Source organism: Agelaius tricolor, unplaced genomic scaffold (genome assembly GCF_023055355.1).
Source record: "Agelaius tricolor isolate 1412-34295 unplaced genomic scaffold, bAgeTri1.0.p SCAF_10, whole genome shotgun sequence".
Taxonomy (NCBI): Eukaryota; Metazoa; Chordata; class Aves; order Passeriformes; family Icteridae; genus Agelaius; species Agelaius tricolor.
In genome coordinates, this window is record NW_027269270.1 from 18851069 (window position 1) to 18871844 (window position 20776).

A 20776-nucleotide genomic window follows, 5' to 3' on the forward strand; every position below is an offset into this window, starting at 1 on the left:
TTGGGTTAGTTGACAAGGTCTGAAAATTCATATTTACTGTCAGGTGAATCACAGCAGTCTTGAGTTTTTGGGTGCCAGTATGATGAAATCTCTATTTGAGATTATCACAAATTCTCCCTCAGTACAGTCCTCTGATTTGGAATGTTCACTTCCCAAAATGTCAGTATTTCCTGGGAAAAAAAAATCCTAAGAAAAATTAGAAATGTCTTTAGGAAATATTTTTACTCATACTCAATATGACTTTATCAGTTCATTTTTTTCATGTTAAATTGGAATAAAAAGAAGGCCTATGTTTTCAGCAGTACAGTTCTGTGTCTGAATCTGCCCATGCATCTGTCAGGATGTGAAAGTCTGGAGGCAAGATTGGATAGGCAGTCATCTAAGTTGTGCGTTATTGTCCCTAACCTAACACAAAAACATGGCGGATTTAAAATCTTAGATGTGCTTTCTTTCAAGCTGCTGACACAGCATATGAGGAAAATCAGTAAATGAATATTTATCTAGCTCAAACAGCATAAAAATTAATGTATGTCTATATTGATTTTTTTTCAAGACTTGTGAAATCAGGCTTTCAAAATCACCTGTGAGCAGCCTGAATACTGAGCTAAAGCACAGTTTCTGAGTGATTGCTTTGGGTGCTACAGCATGTACAGAGGAAGTCTTCTTTGAAAAAGCATATCTGGATAGTTTGGCTATAATATTGTGAAAATAAATATAAAGTATAAAAATAGTTTAAATTATAATCATCAACCAAATTAGTATTTCTACTGTGATCTAATATGCACCTATCTTAAATAACTGAACAAAGGATGATAAAAAGAAAAATGCAAAATAAATGAATGTGTTATGATGAGATAATCTTGCTACTTCTGAATATGTATTTTAGCATAGCAGTGGTTTTATTACTCTTTACTGGCAGAAAAGTTGACTTTAACCTGAAGTTATTATTCATCCTGCCAAATAAATTGAACTATATGGAAGACAAGTGCTGGAAAAGTAAACTGAAAATATATCTTATTCGTATTGCAACCAAATAGACATAATGGTAGAGATCGGAAATACAGGAAAGATTATTTAAATAAATTCTATCTTAGGCAGCAGAAGACTTTCACAAAACAACATATGTCATTTGATTATCTCTCTCTGTCATCACAGATAATGAGCAAAACTCTCACTTGTAAAATACCTGCCGTTCATATTTCATATTGGCTTCAGCAGGGTTATTGAATACAGTACTTAGCACTGATGAAAAATCTCCCCATTCATTTGCAGCTGTATTGATACAACTCTGGAGATGTTAGCTCCAGACAGGCACCTGGGTTTGTATATTTAGCCTATAATGCATGTATTCTACCTGCACAGACAGCTCACACTACTTTTGAGAAGGAAAATGCTGTTTCAGGATATGAGCACGTCTTCAAATGAATATAGACAAATGCCAATTTTTGTCATATAATTAGACATGACCTCATGCTATGGTATTAGGAAAGAAGAGTGGAAATTATTGAAAAAGAAATGTGTGAACTGGATATTTGCAGATTATTTTTGACAGCAATGTGAACAAAAGCACTGATAAGTACACTGTCAGGAAGAATAAGTCTATACACTTCTGGACTCTACACAGTTACAGAGAAATATTATTACTGTGAGAATAATACTGAAAAATAAATGTGGAAAAATACAGTTGTAGGGAGAAAATATACATGGCAGGTGGAGAAAGCTTCGCCTACAGAACTGAGTGTTAGAATATGCTAATAATAAAATCGTTAATGACTAAGTGAGCACAGTGTAGAAACTGCAGTTACTTTATTTAGATGAAGTGACTGTGTAAAATATGTTAACAGAATGCAGAAAGAGCAAAGAAAGTATGAAACACTAAAAAATTAACATAGAAACACAATGTACTACTATTGAGATATTTAGGAAAATTAAATTCACCTTGATCAAGATCGTATGGAGCCATTGACACTAAAGCCTCATACTGTTTTTGGTAGGGTTTATTTCTTATGAGTGAAATAGGAATTTATTAGCTTTACTGTGTTCTGGGACATATATACAAATTTCTCAAGTTTACTGCAGTCTGACTGAGGTCTACAAGGTCTTTGGGGATATATAACATACATTCTTAGGAACAGCAAAAACATTCTCAAGCTGGAATACACATTTGAAATTGTATTTAAAGTTGATGGAAATTATTTTTCCCCCTAAAATGTTTCAATTTATATTTAATTTTGGCTCTAAAGTTCAGTGCATGTTATAATTTCTGGCCAGTTTCAGGTCAGTTTCTGATCCATTTGTACTTCCATCTCCCTGTTCCTTCTATTCCTCTGCCTCTGAGGCTGAAAAGCACAAACTGACTATACCTAGTAGATATAGTAGTAGTATTGACAGTAGTCAAACAGGGAAGACAGAAATTTGAAAACAATAGGAAACATGACATAAAGGGAAAAAGGGAACAAAATTTATCCAAAATCATAACGTATCAGATCAGCCCAAGGAAAGGGAACAAAACAAACCCTATATTTATCTATTGAGATAATTAAAAAAAATCTTATATTTTTTGTACTACCAGGATACCAGCGTCCAAAAAGAACCACTTACACGCTTCAAAACTATATTTTATTCATCTTAATATTTATCTGTGCTGGAAAGATATTTGTATATGATTTGTATATGTATATGGACTCTTTGAGAGCACATCCAATCTGATACTGTCCAAAGCAGAAAAAAGGTCTCACTGCCTCCTGGCCACTCTCAAGAAAAATGTTACCATGAACCAAGTTCAGAGCAGCTGCTGTCCTTTTTCTCCCCTACAGCTGCTCAGCATTGCCACACTGCCATTTGCTGCAGGGCAGAGGAAAGGAAAAGAGGAGTTCTGGCTATTTACTGCTTGCTAAACTAGCTATGGAAATATCATCCAAGCAGGAATTCAGCTCCTATACCCTGATCTAAGGTAAAAGGCTGAAGAGTAGAAACAATCTTCTTCATCTTGTGACCTCTCTGAAGTTAACTCCACCAGCAGAGAGGGTTATCTACAAAACTGGTTCAGAACAGTAATTTCGTTTTGTGAAAGTATTTGATATGGCCCATTTTTATTATTATTGTTTGGAAATGAAACCATTTTAAAAATATGAAAAGAAATTGTGCAAGCACAGAATGTGGGTCCTAGCTGAGGCTGCCTTCCCCTGAGGACACACAACACAGAACCCTGCTGCAGCTAAACTAGGAGGAACTTCAGGCAAAACCAGCAACCTTGTAACCTCAGGAAGGTCTAGGCCATTGCTGTACTTTTCATTGGCTTTAGGGTGAGAGCTGGAATTCGCTAAAAATCTGATCCAAATGCAAGGTGCACTCTCTCATTATTATTGATAAAAATACATTCAGAATATGCAGATGTAGAAGAAGGAATTCTAACCACAGTTTATTCAAGGGAGAAGCTAAGAAAAGGAATGTGCCTCACCTGACAGATGGCAGTCCTAACACTTAATATGAGAATGCACTGTGGAGAAGGCAACTGGAATTTGGTACAAAGATAATTAATTTTAGAAATGTATGGATCTAGTTCAGTTAGTAACTTACAGACAATAATTTAATTTTTCATGCTTTAGCAATGAATTTTTTCCCTTTCCTAGCTTATATGATATTTTCTAGGCATATACTTCTAAAGAGATTAAAACTTAAGATTTTTCATATAATAAGCATAGCCATTCTTACATGAATTTGCACAAACTAATATTAAAAAAGATCATACCTGGTATATGTTATAATGGAAGACAAATTATGGAGAATGCATATATTTATCTTCAATTACATTTCCCTGTGGTACAGAATTGCTCACAATTATATGGAGCAAGGTACTAGATTTGTACACCATTAAAATTCTTCCATATATGGTAAAAGGAAACAAATAAATTAATAGAAATATGTTCCATGTCTTTCCTAATTACAATCATCATTCTTTATGGACTGACAGCTGTCAGAATCATAGAGTCATAGCACTGTAATCTAGCTAGAAAATCTTGCAGAGGAACAGCACGTGCTGGGATCATTCCTGATGCTCTAAATTGGCCAGAGAAGGTCAGCACAGAATAGCCTGAAGTGCCTGTTCCAGGCCAAGAACCTAGGGAAACACAGCATGCATCTAAATGCTGTAACCCCCAAGGCAAGAGACCACACCAAAACTGTGGCTTAATATGAGGGAATGAAGCCCTGTGGTGAGACAGAGAGATATTGAAAGAGTCTCTCAGAGGAAGAAGTGCAAGCCTCATTGCTTGAATAATTTAAATCCTAAATGAATAATACAAATGCAAATATACTAAAGGGAACTATCCACTGGCAGGGCCTTGAGTAAATGGATATATTGATGGTTTTTGTAATTCTGTTTTCATACCTGTACCTGCTAATTCCAAAATGATCCTAACTCATGAGGTTCTGAATACCTAAGCATTCTAATGTAGCACATAATAATAACAATGGATACTGTAGGATAACTAACAACTTTTTGTGAATCCTTACAGAAAAAGTAAAGTTGCTTGCTGTCTTACTCTTTTCCCATGTGACGTTACCTTTAATAGACTAGGAAATTTAGCACACGTAAGTTCTGCCTTATGGATTTTGCATTTATAATTCAAATTCTTGTCATCAAATTACAGTCTCAGAGTGAATTACATGTAAAATATACATTGAATGAAATCCAAAATATAACTTTTTTTTATTACTGATTAAACTAGCTGTAAAATTAAATAGAAATTTTTAATCACTTTTTAGACTGTAATTTCATGCAGACACTTCTTTTGTCATCCTAAAAACCTGATAGTCTTTCCTCCCATGTATATATCTGAAGTCCTGAATACTAATAAGACCCATATGCAGACACAATGATGACGAACACCTTAAGGCCAAATATAATAATTGCCTCTGTGTAATCCCATTGGCTTTAGTGGTCTTGCCAGGAATAGGAGCCTTTATTTTAGACGGAAAAAGTGAAACACAAAATAACCATAATCAGATCTAATTCAAGATGAATTTTGTAACACCAATAATGAAGCATTCCCATTTTTCTGTGTAGACCATGTGGCTTTAGGATTAAGAATGACCTGGTGTCCAAGGCATCAGCACAGTGCAAGAAAATACAAAGTATTGCTTGAAGAAGCCAGCTCTGGCAGCAGCAATTGCTACCACACTCACCTAGTGCCTTTCTCAGTAGCATCAGCAGAGATTTGCTCTTTCGACGCTCATGATGTTCAAGTAGTTGATTTCTATCTTCTCCAACAGAAGTAATTTGGCAGTCTGCTGTCCCCAGCAACTGCATACTTTGCCTGAGCCTCAAGCGCAGAGAGTCATAATCTAAATGATGATCATTACTATTGTGAAGGACCAAAACAAAATCTAGAGCTATAACTTGAAGTTCTGGAAAGACATAAATGAGTAAAGAGATGAGAAAACAAGACTGATATAAACTTAAGGTGATAATAAAAGACATCCACCTGTCAGAGAATCACAAATTCTATCTTAGCCTAAAATGGGATTAAAGATAAAGTCTCAATATTGCTTTTGACAGCTCTGAAGACAATTCCAGCCTTATTTAAAATTGTAAGCATATGTAACATAAGTGGATGAAGAAAGAAAGAAAGAAAGAAAGAAAGAAAGAAAGAAAGAAAGAAAGAAAGAAAGAAACTATCAAGAACTAACCATATTTTGCTCCAGTACAAAAAGTGTTTATTCAAATAGGAATGCACTTAAACTTCTGTGTACAGGAGGGCAAACATAAGACTTTGAAAAGTCAAATATGATAGGAATGCTGGACTAAATCTGAGTCCTGTTATTTGGGGGTTTTTTTCCCATCAAAAATGGGCAAATATATGATGGCATATGATGGAAATATGATTAGAGCCATTTCCCCAGAGCCATCTTTTCCTGACAATACCAGGTTTAACTGCTAACTGCCAAGGTGTGGCAACACATTAGTAATACATCTTTAGGCATATAGTCCTCAAAATTTACTTAAGGAACTTGAGAAGTATTGAAAATTCCAGTGAAAATTTTGTAACCATCGTTTCAAAATCAGCTGCTCTCCTTGAGGCCAGGAAATGCCAAATACGGTTCTGCTGAGGAGCAGCCGTGCTCAGGAGAGCTGTCCTTGGGCTGCGGCGAGGGTGGCACTGCAAGGACCAGCGCCACAAGAGGGCAGAGGACACGGCATCGGCCATGCAGGATGGGCTTCAGCTCCGGAGACACCCTCCCTCCGTATTTCGGTCCTTGCAAAGTTAGAAACTGTACAGCTTTATAGATAAAACACATATCTCTATGGCATACTCCATTTCTCTAATCACAGTAGAGACGCATATTTATAATGAATTCAAACTTTCCCACTTGCATGCATGTTTTCCCAATCAAATGCAAATTCTTCCACATTCTTTGTGCTTGCTTGATGTTAGCTGTCCAATTTTAATATATTTTCCTCTCACACTTCTTTGCTTTCTTGCTACAGAAAATTATCAAGCAATAAGCACAACGAGCATTAAGCACTCCAGGAGCAATAGATCATCTACAAGACTGCAGGAGTGCAAATCACCACAACAAAAGATTTTCTGATGTCACCTATTGCTCCTGTAGTTATTACAACCCATCATTCTTGTGAATTCATTCCCTTCTAAAAACCACATCTCAGATCTTGTCTTTCAGCAGCAGTTATCTCTCTTTCACTGGAGTTATCTTGATCAGTTCTTAACCAAACAACCAAGGTGGATAAAAAGGGGGGGAAAAGAGGACTATAATATACATTCATAATATTATAATCAACATCAAAGTTCAAGCTACCACTGGGAGACAGAACAAAAAAATTTTCCCAGAATCATGGAGTTCTGGTGCCTTCAGTTTTCAGGCAAGCATAGTGCCACTCTCAAATTTAACATAAAGCTGGGGCTTCAGTGAAATTTGAATTCTTAAATGTATTTTTTTTTCTTGTTTTCTTTCCAGACAGGCATCTAAAGCACTGGACTCTGGACCCTACTAGCCTGTAGTTGATCTTGTTTGCTACTAATTGTTCAATACTAGAAGCAAACGCTGATTGTTCCATAAAGTTTTATTGTGATTGTTCCATAAAGTTTTATTGTGATTATTTTCTGTTGCTGTTACAGATATATCAAAGTGATGTTTTTAATGTAAAAATGAGAATTATGTCACTGCTGGCCATTATGACTTAACAAGATGTTAGGTATTATAGAAAGTGTTAAAATAAGTATGTTCCTCTTCACTCTTTCTACTACTGTGTTTGGGAACATTAATACATTTTCAGAGAAATATATGTTTTTCATAAAGACAAAGAGCAATAAGAGAAAAATTGAACTTGAAGGCTCATCCACTATCCAAAGAAAAATATTCAAAAATACTTTAAGAGATTTTTTTTTCTAATGTTTATCAGAGTCAAAAAAATGAGTTCTCCAAATATTATTACAAAAACGTATATGGATGTTTTTCTTTTGATTCATACCTTTGTATATAGAGATTTTAACATTTGTTTCTGCAAATAAGCAATGCTCACTTCCTAAAATTGATTACATATCTGATTATATATCCCTTAATGTAGCCTAGGCTTTGTAATTAGTATACAGTCAATTAATATGAAGCCATCTTAATACAGTTTATGTATATATAAATTTTATTTTCAGACACCATTCACACTTGTGTAAATCCAGGATGATTCCGCTGAGATTAAATTAAATTAGTCCTGAAATGCACCCTCATACTCAAGAGACTGTGCCCCACCTCTGAGAAATATAGAGGATGACACACGGTAACAGTGACACAAAGGGCCACACCTCTGAAAAGCTCACAGGAATAGGGAAACACCTGTTTGTGCTGCGGAAGAACAGGTGGGAAGCGGTGGTTTGCCGGCTCAATATCCTGTGCTTGAGATTACAAAGAACGGTGCTCAGGTGCCTCTCTCTTTTTGCCCTATGAGTTTATTAAGAAGCCGTCGGTGCTTTGCACTACCCTAGAGATGCCTTTCCAGCATCGCATGGCTGCCCCCATCTCCCTCCCCGTGTCACCTCGCCGAGCCGTGCCGAACGCACACCGTTTTGCCTGCTGGGTAGGGCAGGAAGCCTTAATTACAGCCTGAAAATAATACCCGCTTCCCCCGGGAGCCTCCCTAGCTATTCCTGTGGGATGGGAGAAGCTGAGAGGAGCCAGGTGGGGGGAGGCTGGCGCTCCCCAGGCCTGAGCGCGGGCAGCGGCGCCTCCGTGCGCGCCGGCGAGGCGGCCCCAGCACCACGGCCAGCTCCGAGCGGCCGCCGCGCCCCGACGCGGCCCCGGCCCCGGGGCGGAGCGCGGTCCCGGGCAGCCGCTCAGCGGCGGGGCGGCCTCGGCACCCGCTCGGTGCCGCCGCGGGCCGGGCGAGGGCTCCGTGCCGAGCTCAGCGCCCGCACCCGCGGGACCCGGCGCGCCCTCCTCGCCGCTCGCTCGGCCCCGAACGGGGTCTGGCACCTGCTCGGCAGCCCGGGAGCGGCGTTCGGCGCCGGGGGAATCCCCCTTCCTCCCAAGAGGGGGTCGTGTGGCGAGGGGAAGCCCTCGCCTGGGTCACGCTGCGTAGGAGGCGGCAATCCCTTCCACCGGGGAGAGGAAGGATGCCGAGGGCTCCGGTGGTCCCTTCCCCCGCTCCCCCATCGCTCAACATCGACCCCTACTCGCGCCGCCCCCCGCCCCAGACGGGGCGTGTACCAGCTTCCCTCCCTCCCCCGGCCCTGCCAGCGCCTGGGGCTCCCCGGCGGGCCACGCTCAGGGGCCGCGAAGGGGCCGGCGGTGCCGGGAGGGCGGGGACGCCGGGGCTACCGGAGGTGGCGGGGCCCCCCTGCTGCCATCGCCCTCGGTCCCCGCTGACCCCTGCAGCCGCCGCGGTGGGGGATGTGGCACGTCGCGGTGCTGCTGGGGTGTAGCTTATTCCTGATGCCGCTGTTTGTCGCCGAGTTTTGAAGAGATTTATTGGCTGGCTCTTGCTAAACCACGCTTGAGTAATCCGAGCTGCTGCGCGCCGTGGTGAAGCCCGGAGGGGGGGAACGTCACTCCCTCTGGCAGCGGAGAAACATTAGTCTTCCAGCCCTCAAACCACCACTACAGCGTCGGAAACTGCCGGGTCACAGCCATTTGCTTTGGAAAATTGGCGATGTTTGGTGCTAGAGATCGATTACCCTTGTAATCTTTCCCCACCCGCTACCTCCTCCTGCTTACCCCACCCCTACCCGCCCCAGACAATAGCGTCCGAGCTCCTCCAGGAAAAAAATAGAAAAGAAAGCAAGGAGAGAAAGAAAGAAAAAGAAAGAAACTGGGGGATGAATCTGACTCCAATAGGAAAAGCGTGTCTCTAGAAGTGGTGCTAATGGGAAGAGATTTCCGAGCTCCAGAGGACGATGATTTGTCACAAAGGGTAGCTGGCTCGGTGCTTTGGGCTGGAGCCGTGTAGGAGATCCTTGGAGAAGTCATTGTGCACAGAAAACCGAAGACCTGTACAAACATGCCTGTTCGCAGAGGTCATGTGGCACCACAAAATACATTTTTGGGTACAATCATACGAAAATTTGAAGGGCAAAGTAAGTTCTCGCTTTCTATCTATTTTGCTATAGTAGTTTTATTCTGCTTGCGACTAAATGGACAGCAGCTCCAGACTATTTTTAAGTTTGTAGCTTGCAAAGAAAACCCCGGAGGTAAGGAGGGGATCCCTGGCAGAAGTAGCAATGTTTTTGATCTAGAATACAGATTACTAACTTGAATTATTGGCTAGCGGGCTTGTTTGGGTTTGGGATTTTTGAGAGGGGGGTTGGGGCTATTTTCCCATCCTATTTCAAGGAATAGTTTTTATCGTTGATTGTATCCATATTGTACAGCTATAGAAGTTATATCTCTTACCTTCTTCTGAAGCAGTGAGATGGCTCTAAAAGCAGAATGTAGAATCCTGTTGTCTTTGCAATGTCTAAAAAATAGGCTAGATTTATTATTATGATTGTTAATGCTGTTAATAATAATTGCATTTTCAAAATAAAGCAGAACTTCAGACTTTGATTTAGAGGAAATAGAAAATATGCAGAAGAGTTATTAAAGAGGAAATACTCTCTTACCTTGTTGTCATGACTGCCTTTAGATATAGCTGTCAAATTTCTCTCTTTTCTTTATGTAAGTCTAAAATATCTATCAAACCAGTGCAAATGCATCCTCATGGAGAGTCTGTGAGATCTTTTCCAATGCAGCAGTTTACTACCTGTCGAGGAGGCTGAAGCTGAAGTGCTTTTTTTCCTGGCCAGAATTCTGGTTTCCTATTAGCTGTAAGAAAGATCACTTGATACTTAAAATGAATTTAATTTAGAAACAGTAGTTTGATATATGTACATTGATTTAAATATTTAGCATAATTTTAGTATCAGCCTGGTGTGAGCCCTTACAGGTAATTCCAGTTCATATACTTCCATATACTTAAACCCATAATAGCATGTGTAATATTTATATTTTTTGAGAAAAAAATAAAGACAGTGCTACTCCTAATATATCTATATTAAGTTGGTGTTGCTACTCCAAGTTTTTGTGTAGTGAAGTGTAGATTTTTTGACAGTAATAATGCACTAGCTGCTAAATAGGTAAGTGATAGTGAAAGTTCAACATGATTGAAAGATAGCAGAAAAAGTAAGAATGAAATCTCCAGATATGTCGCTGTGTTCAAAGACAGACATATTTAAAATTTTGAAGACTTGCACTGTTTACTTGGTGTCATGTAAAAATATTTTATAAAGCGAGCAATCCCCTTGTGAATTTGAGTAGCTAAAAATTAATGTTATTAGCAGTAAGTGTATCATAGTCACGTTTATAATTACAATGGGAATAGTGTGTTTAAAAGGTAAACAGAAACAAACTAATAAGAGTTGAAAACTTTTGAACATGTCTTTGAGATGAGAGTTTGGGAAAGGAGGATGGATGGAAACAGAGAACTTCTGTGAAATTTGCAAAATGTTTCCAACATAACAATCGTTTCATGTTTTTTGTTTTTAGGAACTTTTCTTCTGTTACATTCCAGATAGATTTATTAAAATACTATAAATTTATTGTCATTCACCTCAATAAAAACCCCTATAGAGTAGATTGAGATGGACCTTACATCAGGAAGCCCTTCCCTAAAGTAGAACCCCCTTCCCAAGGCTCTACTTTTCCCCAAAGGAAGCTGCTAACTTTTCAAGGACTTTCCTGGAGTTGTGACTGATGGGCCGGCACTCATCGCTTGGGCTTCAGTGAAGCCTGAAACAGACAAAATTTTGAAGTCAAAAGGAGATTTACAGAGACTTACATAGTGTGGTTTTATTTCCTTATAAAAGGAATTATATTTATCTTTAATGTATTCTAAATTAATTGAAGTTTCTTTAAAAGTTATGGATCAAATTGATCTTCATTAAATTACTGAAAATCTCTGTATTTCAGGCATTCTGTGAAAAGAAGGGTTGTTCAGCATTCATCTCTGCAATCGACCCTATAAGAAATGTTGAAAGAGCACTAAAAAATGCATCACTTTCTTTTATTGCAGATAAAAAATTCATCATTGCTAATGCTAGAGTGCAGAATTGTGCTATCATCTACTGCAATGATGGGTTCTGTGAGATGACTGGGTTCTCCAGGCCAGATGTCATGCAGAAACCTTGCACCTGTGATTTTCTTCATGGGCCAGAGACCAAAAGACATCATATTGCCCAAATTGCTCAAGCCCTGCTGGGGTCAGAGGAAAGGAAAGTAGAAGTCACCTATTATCACAAAGATGGTAAAGTCTGGTTTTATTTTCAAAACTTTTTGCATGTTTGGTTAGCAGTTGATCAGTAAAAGAAGTGTGTATGTTGTACTGGTCAGCCCCTTTGCTTTGTTGTAATTTCTCTGAAGTCCAGTGAAATACATTTGTGTGTGTCAGTAAGGAAATCTGCCCTGAGAGTAGTGGGTGTATGGAGTATGTCACTGCACACTCACCCTAGCAGCTGAATGAAGCCAGCACAGTGTTTGCAACTCTGGAACAGAAGTTCTTCTCTCAGTTGGTTTAAAGAAGATGTAAATCACTTTAAGTAATCAGCATAGAGGAAACGTACCTTGATTTAAATTCAATATTTTACCACAAAGTTAAAAGTAGAAAAAAACAGCCCATCATAAAGAAAGCATTAGTTTATAAAGAAAGGGACAAGCCTTTTTCAGAGCTGAGATATTGTGAAGAACCTGCAATTGAACTACCGATATTGTCCTAGTATGGCCAGAGTAAAAACTTGGGTTTGCCTAGACTATGAACTATTCCCTGCTATTCAGTAAGAAGTCAATACATGCAGAATGGCTGAATCTGCTGATATTTTTTTCCTGTTAAGAGCAAAAAATTAATAAATGTATTTGCAGATTTTAAAATGCACACACATGAGAAGTAATTATGATACATAATAGTTATATGTAGAGTTTTGTTGTTGTTTTTTTTTTTTTTTTTAATTACCCAGAGTTATTTACAGAAACACCCATCTTTCAAATGAATTCAAATAATTGATAATTGTGGTGTACCTTATTTTGTCTCTTGCTGTGTACACTCTTGGGAGAAGGAAAAGGAAATTCATATTCAAATGCTGAGCTTAAATTAGTTCTGGAGAAGTGCCAGTGTGTTGTTTACATCAATTTTAGAATCACATGCAATGTGCTCTCTCATTTTAAAGTCACAGAGTTAAATCCTGTTCTCAATAATTCTGTTGTTATCTTGGAGAGACTTAAGGAATATTATTTTTAGCTTAGGCTGGTATAATTCAGATAGGACTCAGGCCAACCATTCTACCCACGCTACCAATATTTAAGCATACTCCTGGTAGCAGATTCTCAGTAGAGCCCTTTATTCTTAGATCTGGTTTGGTGATCGGGAGCAGATTTCAGTTAAGATTTTTTGTAGCTGTGCCTTGGACGTAGATTTCCCAGGAGAACTGACACTGTGTGTCTTTTACACATCTACCCTGTGTTTGTGTTAACTTGGCATGTGTTAAAAATAATATTGCAAAAGGAGAATGTTATTGCTAACTTTCACAGCCATCAGCCTGGAGCACTGTTTGGAGATGTGGTAGTTTAAAAGTCCTAAAGTCTCCCAAAACATTAGGAGGGAGGAAAAGGCCTTTAAAAGTACTGCTTATCTGTCAATTACCAGAGGAAGATAGATAGATAGATAGATAGATAGATAGATAGATAGATAGATAGATGATAGATAGAATAGATCCTTTTCCAAAATGCTGAATTCTGAAATCATGCAACACACCATAATCTGTTTGAGACATACCAAAGAAATACAGTCCATAAAAGTTGCCATATCTTTCATAAATAGTTTTGAACGCAGAGTTAGAGATTATTCATTGTAAACAATCTTATGCATAAGGGTTTTCAGTAATATCACTTCTATGAATAGTTACTTTAATTGCCTCTATATTTTACTTGTCTAAATTTAAGCATGTGGACTATGATCTGCTAAATTTAAGCAGGTGAATCAGGCAAAAATTTTCAAAATACAAGATAGGTCTGACACCCAAATGCATGGCTATCTGTCAGCTTGATTGTCTGTATATAAAGAGGTTTTTTTGGTTTTGATCCACATAATGTTCAATTTCTTTTCAAAATGTGATAGAAAGCCTTAAGTCTATGTGGTGTCATGAAATTGAAATTACCTGTATGATGAATGTAATGAATGTTAGTAAACATATCCTATAGTTCTTCTAAATAACTCAAAAAGATAACACCTCACTTTTCATCTTCACCTTTTTCAAATTTTCAAATTTGATTTTTCAATATATAGCATATACACATACACCTATATATAACATAGTCTGTATATTGTAACAATATACAGAATAGTGATACCTAACAAGGACTTCCTCCAGGTTGTGAAACAAAGTAAATTTCAAGAGTTTTCTAAAAATGTGAGTGTTTAGTGCCTGGTTAGTGGCTTATTTTGCACTTGTGCTCTGAGTAGGAGACTTGAGGTCCATTTCAGCAATTTTCAATTTTCAATTTTCAATTTTCAGAGGTCAGAAATGTAACTTTCTACATGTGAGTTCCTCCAATGAACTATCCACTGCTTAAAAGTTTAATTTGATGTATTATTTCATGGCAAGCCACTGTATAATATTTAACGTAATACTAAACATATGGAGGAGGAAGGCACCTCAAGTAGCTGTGAATTGCTGGAGCTTCCACTGACCAGAGGTTCTGAAGACCATATTACATATTACACTCCTGACTAAAAGCCCAGTGAATTGCAAATAAAACCTTATTCCACATCACACTATCATTTACTCTCCATAAGCCACTGATTATATTAAAAATTATTCTAATATTTTGAAGTAAAGCAAATGTCAATGGGATCACTTTTAAAGCTAATCTGTCATCAGAATTCCAGCAATGCAGATATCAGAAAGGGAATCACTCTATAAATAATGCTTTTTCTTTTTGATTCTAAATACCACCTCATATAATTTTAAAATGTCACAGCTTTGAAGCTTAGCTTAAAAGAAAATTCTTGCTATAGAAAAATGGTATTGCACACACACACACATGAATTAGGATTCTGATTTTCTCTACTGGTCTATAGTCCACTTTTCTAGATGAAAGTGCAGGATCTCGAGTTTTAAACATCGTGATGATGCAAGACTGAAAGCTGCTGTTTGTTCACTGCTTTAATTTTTGGCCAAATTACTCACTCAAAGAAGATGGGACAGAAGGATGGGAAAAATATTGTAAGTTCATATTAAAAAAATGGCAATTACTTGAATCTACACTGCCTTAAACATGACAGACAAAAGATAGAGTGGTCAAAGGAGAAAAAAATTTTATGCATGATGGTTTTATAAATGAGTAACCTGGATGGACCCTGTTTCCCTTTTCACTGTGCAGTGTGGGGAGGGTGCAGAGAAGCATCAAATGCTTGTGATGGCTTTGTGTAATTGTTTGGGTGGCCCAGACTTGGGTGCCCAGCATGATCTGGGCACCCAGCAGACCCTGTCCCAGCCACACCAGTGCTGCCTTCACAGCAGTTTTTGACATTTGCAGCTAAAATCCTTACTAGCTTTTCTCAGAGTACTTCTATCAGAGTGTAGCTTGCTTTTGGTTTGAATTTCTCCTCTCTCTTTTTCCTTTTAGAAAGGTATTAACACAATCTAAGCAAAGTTCTAGTCCTCTGTCCTCTTCAAGTAGTGCCACAATAGGCAATTACATAGCTACCGAAAGAGTTATTACTGAGAAAAATCATTAATGGGAACAGACAGTGCCAAAACTAAAGGTCCAAATTTACAGATTCTAATAGCACAAGTAGCTCCACAGTTGTCGCTGGATGTACTCCTGGGATTAAAGACACATAAAGTTTCTTTATTAATGTAAATATCCCTTTTTAAAAAGAGCAGTAGATAAATACAAGTCACAAGAAGTATTATTTTGAAACAGATTTTTTTTTCCAAGGTTGCCCATTAGGCACTAGCATCTGCTTAATTTAAAAATTATACTTTGATATCAAAGCAGCAATATCATAAATTCCTTACTATCTCAAAATTTTTTTTCACTAATCTTATAGCTATATGATCTGAATTATACTTGAAGGCAAGATATTGTTTATACAGGATATCAGTTCTTATTTTAATAAAGTTATTTATGGTGAAAATATTTGACAGCTCTTCCTTTGAGGACTCCATTTTGCAGTTTAAGTCATTATTGCATAAATCATTCTTGACAGATGTAAAATATTGCTTGAGGTGGTAAAGCTGTAAAACTTTTGAGATAAAAAGTATAATTATTTTGGGATTGAGAATGGATATATATAATAATCAGAAAATACTGTACCACACAGAATAGATTTTTACTTTTTACTGTATGCTTTGTAGGTAATAATGAGATTTGTCTAAGCTTGCAGATGATATCTATTAAAGGAAGGTAGGATGATTTAAGCTCAGTTTAAATTTAAGCTTAGCCATCATATATTCTAGTGTTGAGAAGAACTAAGGTAGAGTATAGGTTTGAGCAAAGATAAGATCAAGCAATTTGCAGACTGTGTACAAACCTCATAAACTACTTGCTATTTACCAGTTTCAAAAAAACAATTTGCCACAACTGACTACAAATTAAACATACTTGCATTTTCAAAGCACATTTACAAACTAATATCTTAAGGCCTTTTCTGCTCTTTTTTTGAGGATAGGAGAATAAAAGTTGTGCAAACATGGTAATGAAATAAAGTGAAAATGGTATTAAGAGTTCTTAAGAAGAAAGATAAGGACTTCATTTAGAAACTCATCATCTAGACTTCAGCCAGCATAGGTGTTTTACTACCTATTTGTGTGAACCTACCAATCAATAAAAAACACAACTGAAAAGAAAGCTGCTTACATGTGTGTCAAGTCCCCTTAGATTTGTTTTAGCATGAGGGTAAGTAACTATAGTCTTGACCATAGTTTCAGTGCCTTATCCAGAGCTGTTAAGATAGGCCAATGAATCCAATCTCTCTGCTACCCTGCTGGTGTAGGACTCCTTGACAGAAGAAATACTATCTGACTGCATTTTGATAAAGGAAGTGTTTCCCCCCAAAAAAACCTGCCAAAACCCCTTTCTTAATCCGGGCTTTTTTTTCCAGGCATTCTTAAAATACCGCTTGGATGAAATCCAAACTGTTACTGAAAGTGTCGGACTTTTGGAAACAAATGAGCATATCCATTCTTGTGTCTGTAGTGCTGTCTTTCTACCTTAAGCTTTAATACTTGTCAAGAAAAAAACATCCCTTGCCCCATTCAGTATTGCTGATTTTACAGCAAGGAGAACCACCAGCAGTGAGAATACCTCAGTGATCCAAAATATCCATTGTCCAAATATCTCATTTACCCATCCCCATTCAGATACTTCTCCTATGTCTGCTCAGAACTGTAGGTCTCTTCTGATTCACATTTCATGTAGAATATCTAATGATTATGATAAAGCACCTCTTAGAAAGCCTAAGAAAGCTTATAAGGTCAATTTCAACCTTATTTTTCAACTGCTTGACTTTCCAATATATTCTTTTTCTTTCCAGGTAAAGATGAATTGATTTTAAATAAGGAGGGAACTTTTATAGGAAGAGATAAGATCTGAATAAATAGAACAACAATTAAATTGACTTCTAAATTATTCTCTTTTTCAGTGTTTAGGGTCAGAAAGGTATGAATATATATATATAATTTTAATAAGTAATTAAGTATAAAATTGCCAATATTTTAGGTACTGCATCTTTAACAGGAAAAAAAGTCTTAATTTAGAAAAATCCATTCTGACAGTTTTGAGTTCCTCTATGGCACAAATAAAAAACCTGCAGGCTACTGGTTCAGGAGTCTTTCATTTCAGTACAGTGTTAAGACAGAACTCTTCTTACACTGGACTTCCATAGGATAATTTTATGTCAGGATTCAGAATGTCACAGGGCCAATTTGCACCAATCAAGGGGCCCAAATTTCTCTATTCTAAGCTAAAAAGAAAAAATGATTGCTGACTTTTAAAAAGTATGCCGTAGCAGTAAGAAAGGTGACACATTGTAGAGTGAACTGGTACTGTAAGGTTACGATGTGATACACATCCTCAAAAGAGCTTCATTTTTTAATTAGACATTGCTGACAACATTTTTTATCTGCTTTGAATATGCTCATTAGTTGTAGTGAAAGCTATTTTGGTTTTGGGTTATGAGACAAAAAGAACAGATGCTGTCAGTCTATTTTTGGTGTCATTTCACATGATTTATTGTGTCCTCTTTCCATCTTTATCGTGCATCCTTTCTAATGTTACATTATGATAAGAGAGTCATTGCGTACTCCTAATTCGTGTTATTGATTAGTTCTTTCCCTTCTCCACCGACTTGGCCCATATATCAAAAAGAGATGCTGAGAGCAAATCAGACATCATACCTTGCAATAGACACAGGGGAAGAGCCACTGCTTTTCTAATAGCACCCTTTTGCATATTTGATATGAAACAAACTTCAAAACATGGCACTTCGAGTAACACCAGTGTGTTGACATGAGTGCTGTTCCCTCTTGTTCCAAGCAATGGGAAGAGGACAGTGGTGTGGGTTAGATTTTATGTTAGTGCTTTCAAGTCCAGCTTTAAAGTGTTTCCTACATGCTTGACTTAGTGTATGACTCAGTCTGTGTACTAGGCAGTCCATGCTCTTCCAAGCTAAGTATGGAAAAAGCTTAATCAGGCACTATAGGATTCAGAGTTGGAAGACAAAGCTGACTATGGAAATTGCTAATTGACTCTGGAAACTGCATATCTCAAAAGCAATCAGAACTGTAGCTGTGAACCTCAGTCCAGGCAGAGCAGATAAATGACAATGACAGCAGGGTATTGTGGCTCTATAGTTACTTGCTCGTTTCACATTGTCTGCAACTCTGAAAGTTCACATCTCTGAGGTGGGAACTATTTGCCTTATGATTTTGTACAGCTTGAACTTTTTATTCTAGTATACTGGGTTTTTTTAAAAGGCAATAACATGCATGTTTGAATAATTTCTTGGAAATTAAACTAAAATTTCATTTTGAAAGCAGAATTATAGCCATAACTAGTCACAAAATGCTTTTTGACCTCCAGAATTTCCACAGATATACAATTTTAAGCTTCCTCACCAATTTTCTCAGTATAGCCTTTGCATTTCTCATTTTGTTAATTCTTTAATACTGAAATCACAGTGAAATCTCATCAGGAAAGATCACCACAAAGAATACCAAAATTCAATCTGAGAAAATGTCAGAGTAAACAGTGTAAAGGGAAGGTCTTATGTTTTCTTTGTTTCATTAACTGGATTCCAATTATAGATCTTATTATACCTAGTTTTGATACTGCCTTCAATTATAGCATTGAAGTGTTATCCACACAAAGTATATATTCTAGCTTATTTATTAACAAAGAGCCATCATATATTCAAAATCTACAGATGGTATTTAAGTATCTGCATTATTAACTATTTCATTACAGATAGCGAGTGGAAATGACCAGAAGAAAGCTTAGGACAGAAATCACAGCTGCATTTAGTACTTGACTACATGGTGAAATTTCTTGCTTTCCTGTCCTTGTTCCTCCATAATAACACATTACCTCATTTAAACCTCTGATTTGCCAAATGAGACTGTAGTGGAAACCAGAAGGTCTTGCCTCAACAGCCAGCTCAGAGAAATACAACAAGAATTTACTTTAAATACTTGGAAATTAGGATTTGTCACAACATCTGAATACTGATCCTTGACAGCTTGTCTTGGCCTTTTCTGAGCAAATGCATGGGACTATTTGGCAACTCATAAAGGCCTGAGAGCAAGATATCAATGCCTACTGACACAGGAATTAGCTTGCACGTCAATAGCTTTCATAGAATTAAATTGCAAAGTTTAATTTTTGTAAGACTAAGAAATCCTGATCTTTAGGCATTGGAGCACTGCTCATACAGTATAACTTTGCTAACTAGTATTAGCTGAATCTCTATTGCTGCATAAAGAGACAGCAAATTATGAAAGAAATGTGCAAATCACAGACAAAACTTTCCTACTTTTTTATCCACAGGATAGACAGGCAGAGACAACTTCAGAACAAGGACATATTAGGGGGTTTTGTCTTTGTCTTATACCTAGGCTACTTGAAAAGCTGTTAATCATCATGTAAATGTGTTTCATCACTAACATCCATGTGCTAAAGCACTTACTCCCAGCTGTTGTCAGACTTTGGAGTCTGTACCCTTTTGAGATTATTTCTTAGAGCATTCTTTGCTGATTTTCATTCAAATCAATGCAAGTGGATCTCTGAAAATAGCTTGCAAATTTCCTCCTTTCAAAACTCATATATGTCAATCTGCTTTACTCCTTCCTCTCTGGAAAAAATTGCCAGATAATCTCATTAGTATTTTGCGTGTTTATGGCATTTCTTTTTATACTTTCAAAAGGACATGAAACTCAGTAGTCCATAAATCCTATTGTCATGGCAGTTAAGTTAAAATAATGTTGCAATTCTGTCTACTTGCTTTAGAAGTGTAAAGAAAGAAAGAAAGAACCTAAAGTCCATGCCATTTTAAATAATGACAATAAAAGAAAGAAAAATATGTTCCATTTTTCCATTTTAAGTGCCCAGTGTTATTTTTGCTTGATAAAATATACCAGGAATCAATTTAACACCAAAATCTATTCAACTGAAAGAACAACTCTTCCCAGAAGGACTATTTCTAGGGTCATGGACAACATAACCATATTACGTGATAGAGTGGCAACAGCCTTGGAGTACAAAACCAGGTATCTATAAATCAACATGTGAGCCTTCTCTGTGGATTAACGGAGCAACTCAGTAACTGGTGTGAAAGCTCATGTATAATGTCAATCCTGAACCAGTCCATGCTGGGTCGCAGTTCAGAGCATCCTTTGCAGAACATCCTTAGCCTTTCTATAAGCTACACTGATTGTTTATTGCAACAAAAATGTGAGCACCTAATGCACAGAAGCATATTTAGTGTTTTACCCACAGGGTTTTAAAGAAAAGTTTTGTAGTTTTTGCGATAAAGCAGAGTTTGAGTACTGTTGTGGATGACCACAAAATTGTAATAAAACCTTGTTCCTCCTTATCCTGCAACTTGCAAATCTCTTCTCATGTCAGGATTAGAAATTGGATGTAAGGACCTACTCCCAAATGCCTAAAAAGTCAATTAAAAACTACTCACTTCTGCTGCAGCCACAAGCAGAATTAGTGTCTGATTTGTGTGATGTTT

General features: G+C 37.5%; 1 protein-coding gene across 3 annotated transcripts in view; it reads left to right on the plus strand.

Moving 5' to 3' along the window:
- Positions 1-8733: 8733 nt before the first annotated feature.
- The window catches only part of KCNH7 (potassium voltage-gated channel subfamily H member 7), a 206793-nt gene continuing 194750 nt past the window's right edge, over positions 8734-20776 (plus strand). For all 3 annotated transcript variants that reach the window (XM_071435032.1, XM_071435034.1, XM_071435033.1), the window contains exons 1-2: positions 8734-9587; positions 11561-11791. In XM_071435032.1, coding sequence (XP_071291133.1) covers positions 9512-9587; positions 11561-11791 — 307 coding nt within the window. In that variant the 5' untranslated portion in view covers positions 8734-9511. The remainder of the gene's footprint in view (positions 9588-11560; positions 11792-20776) is intronic.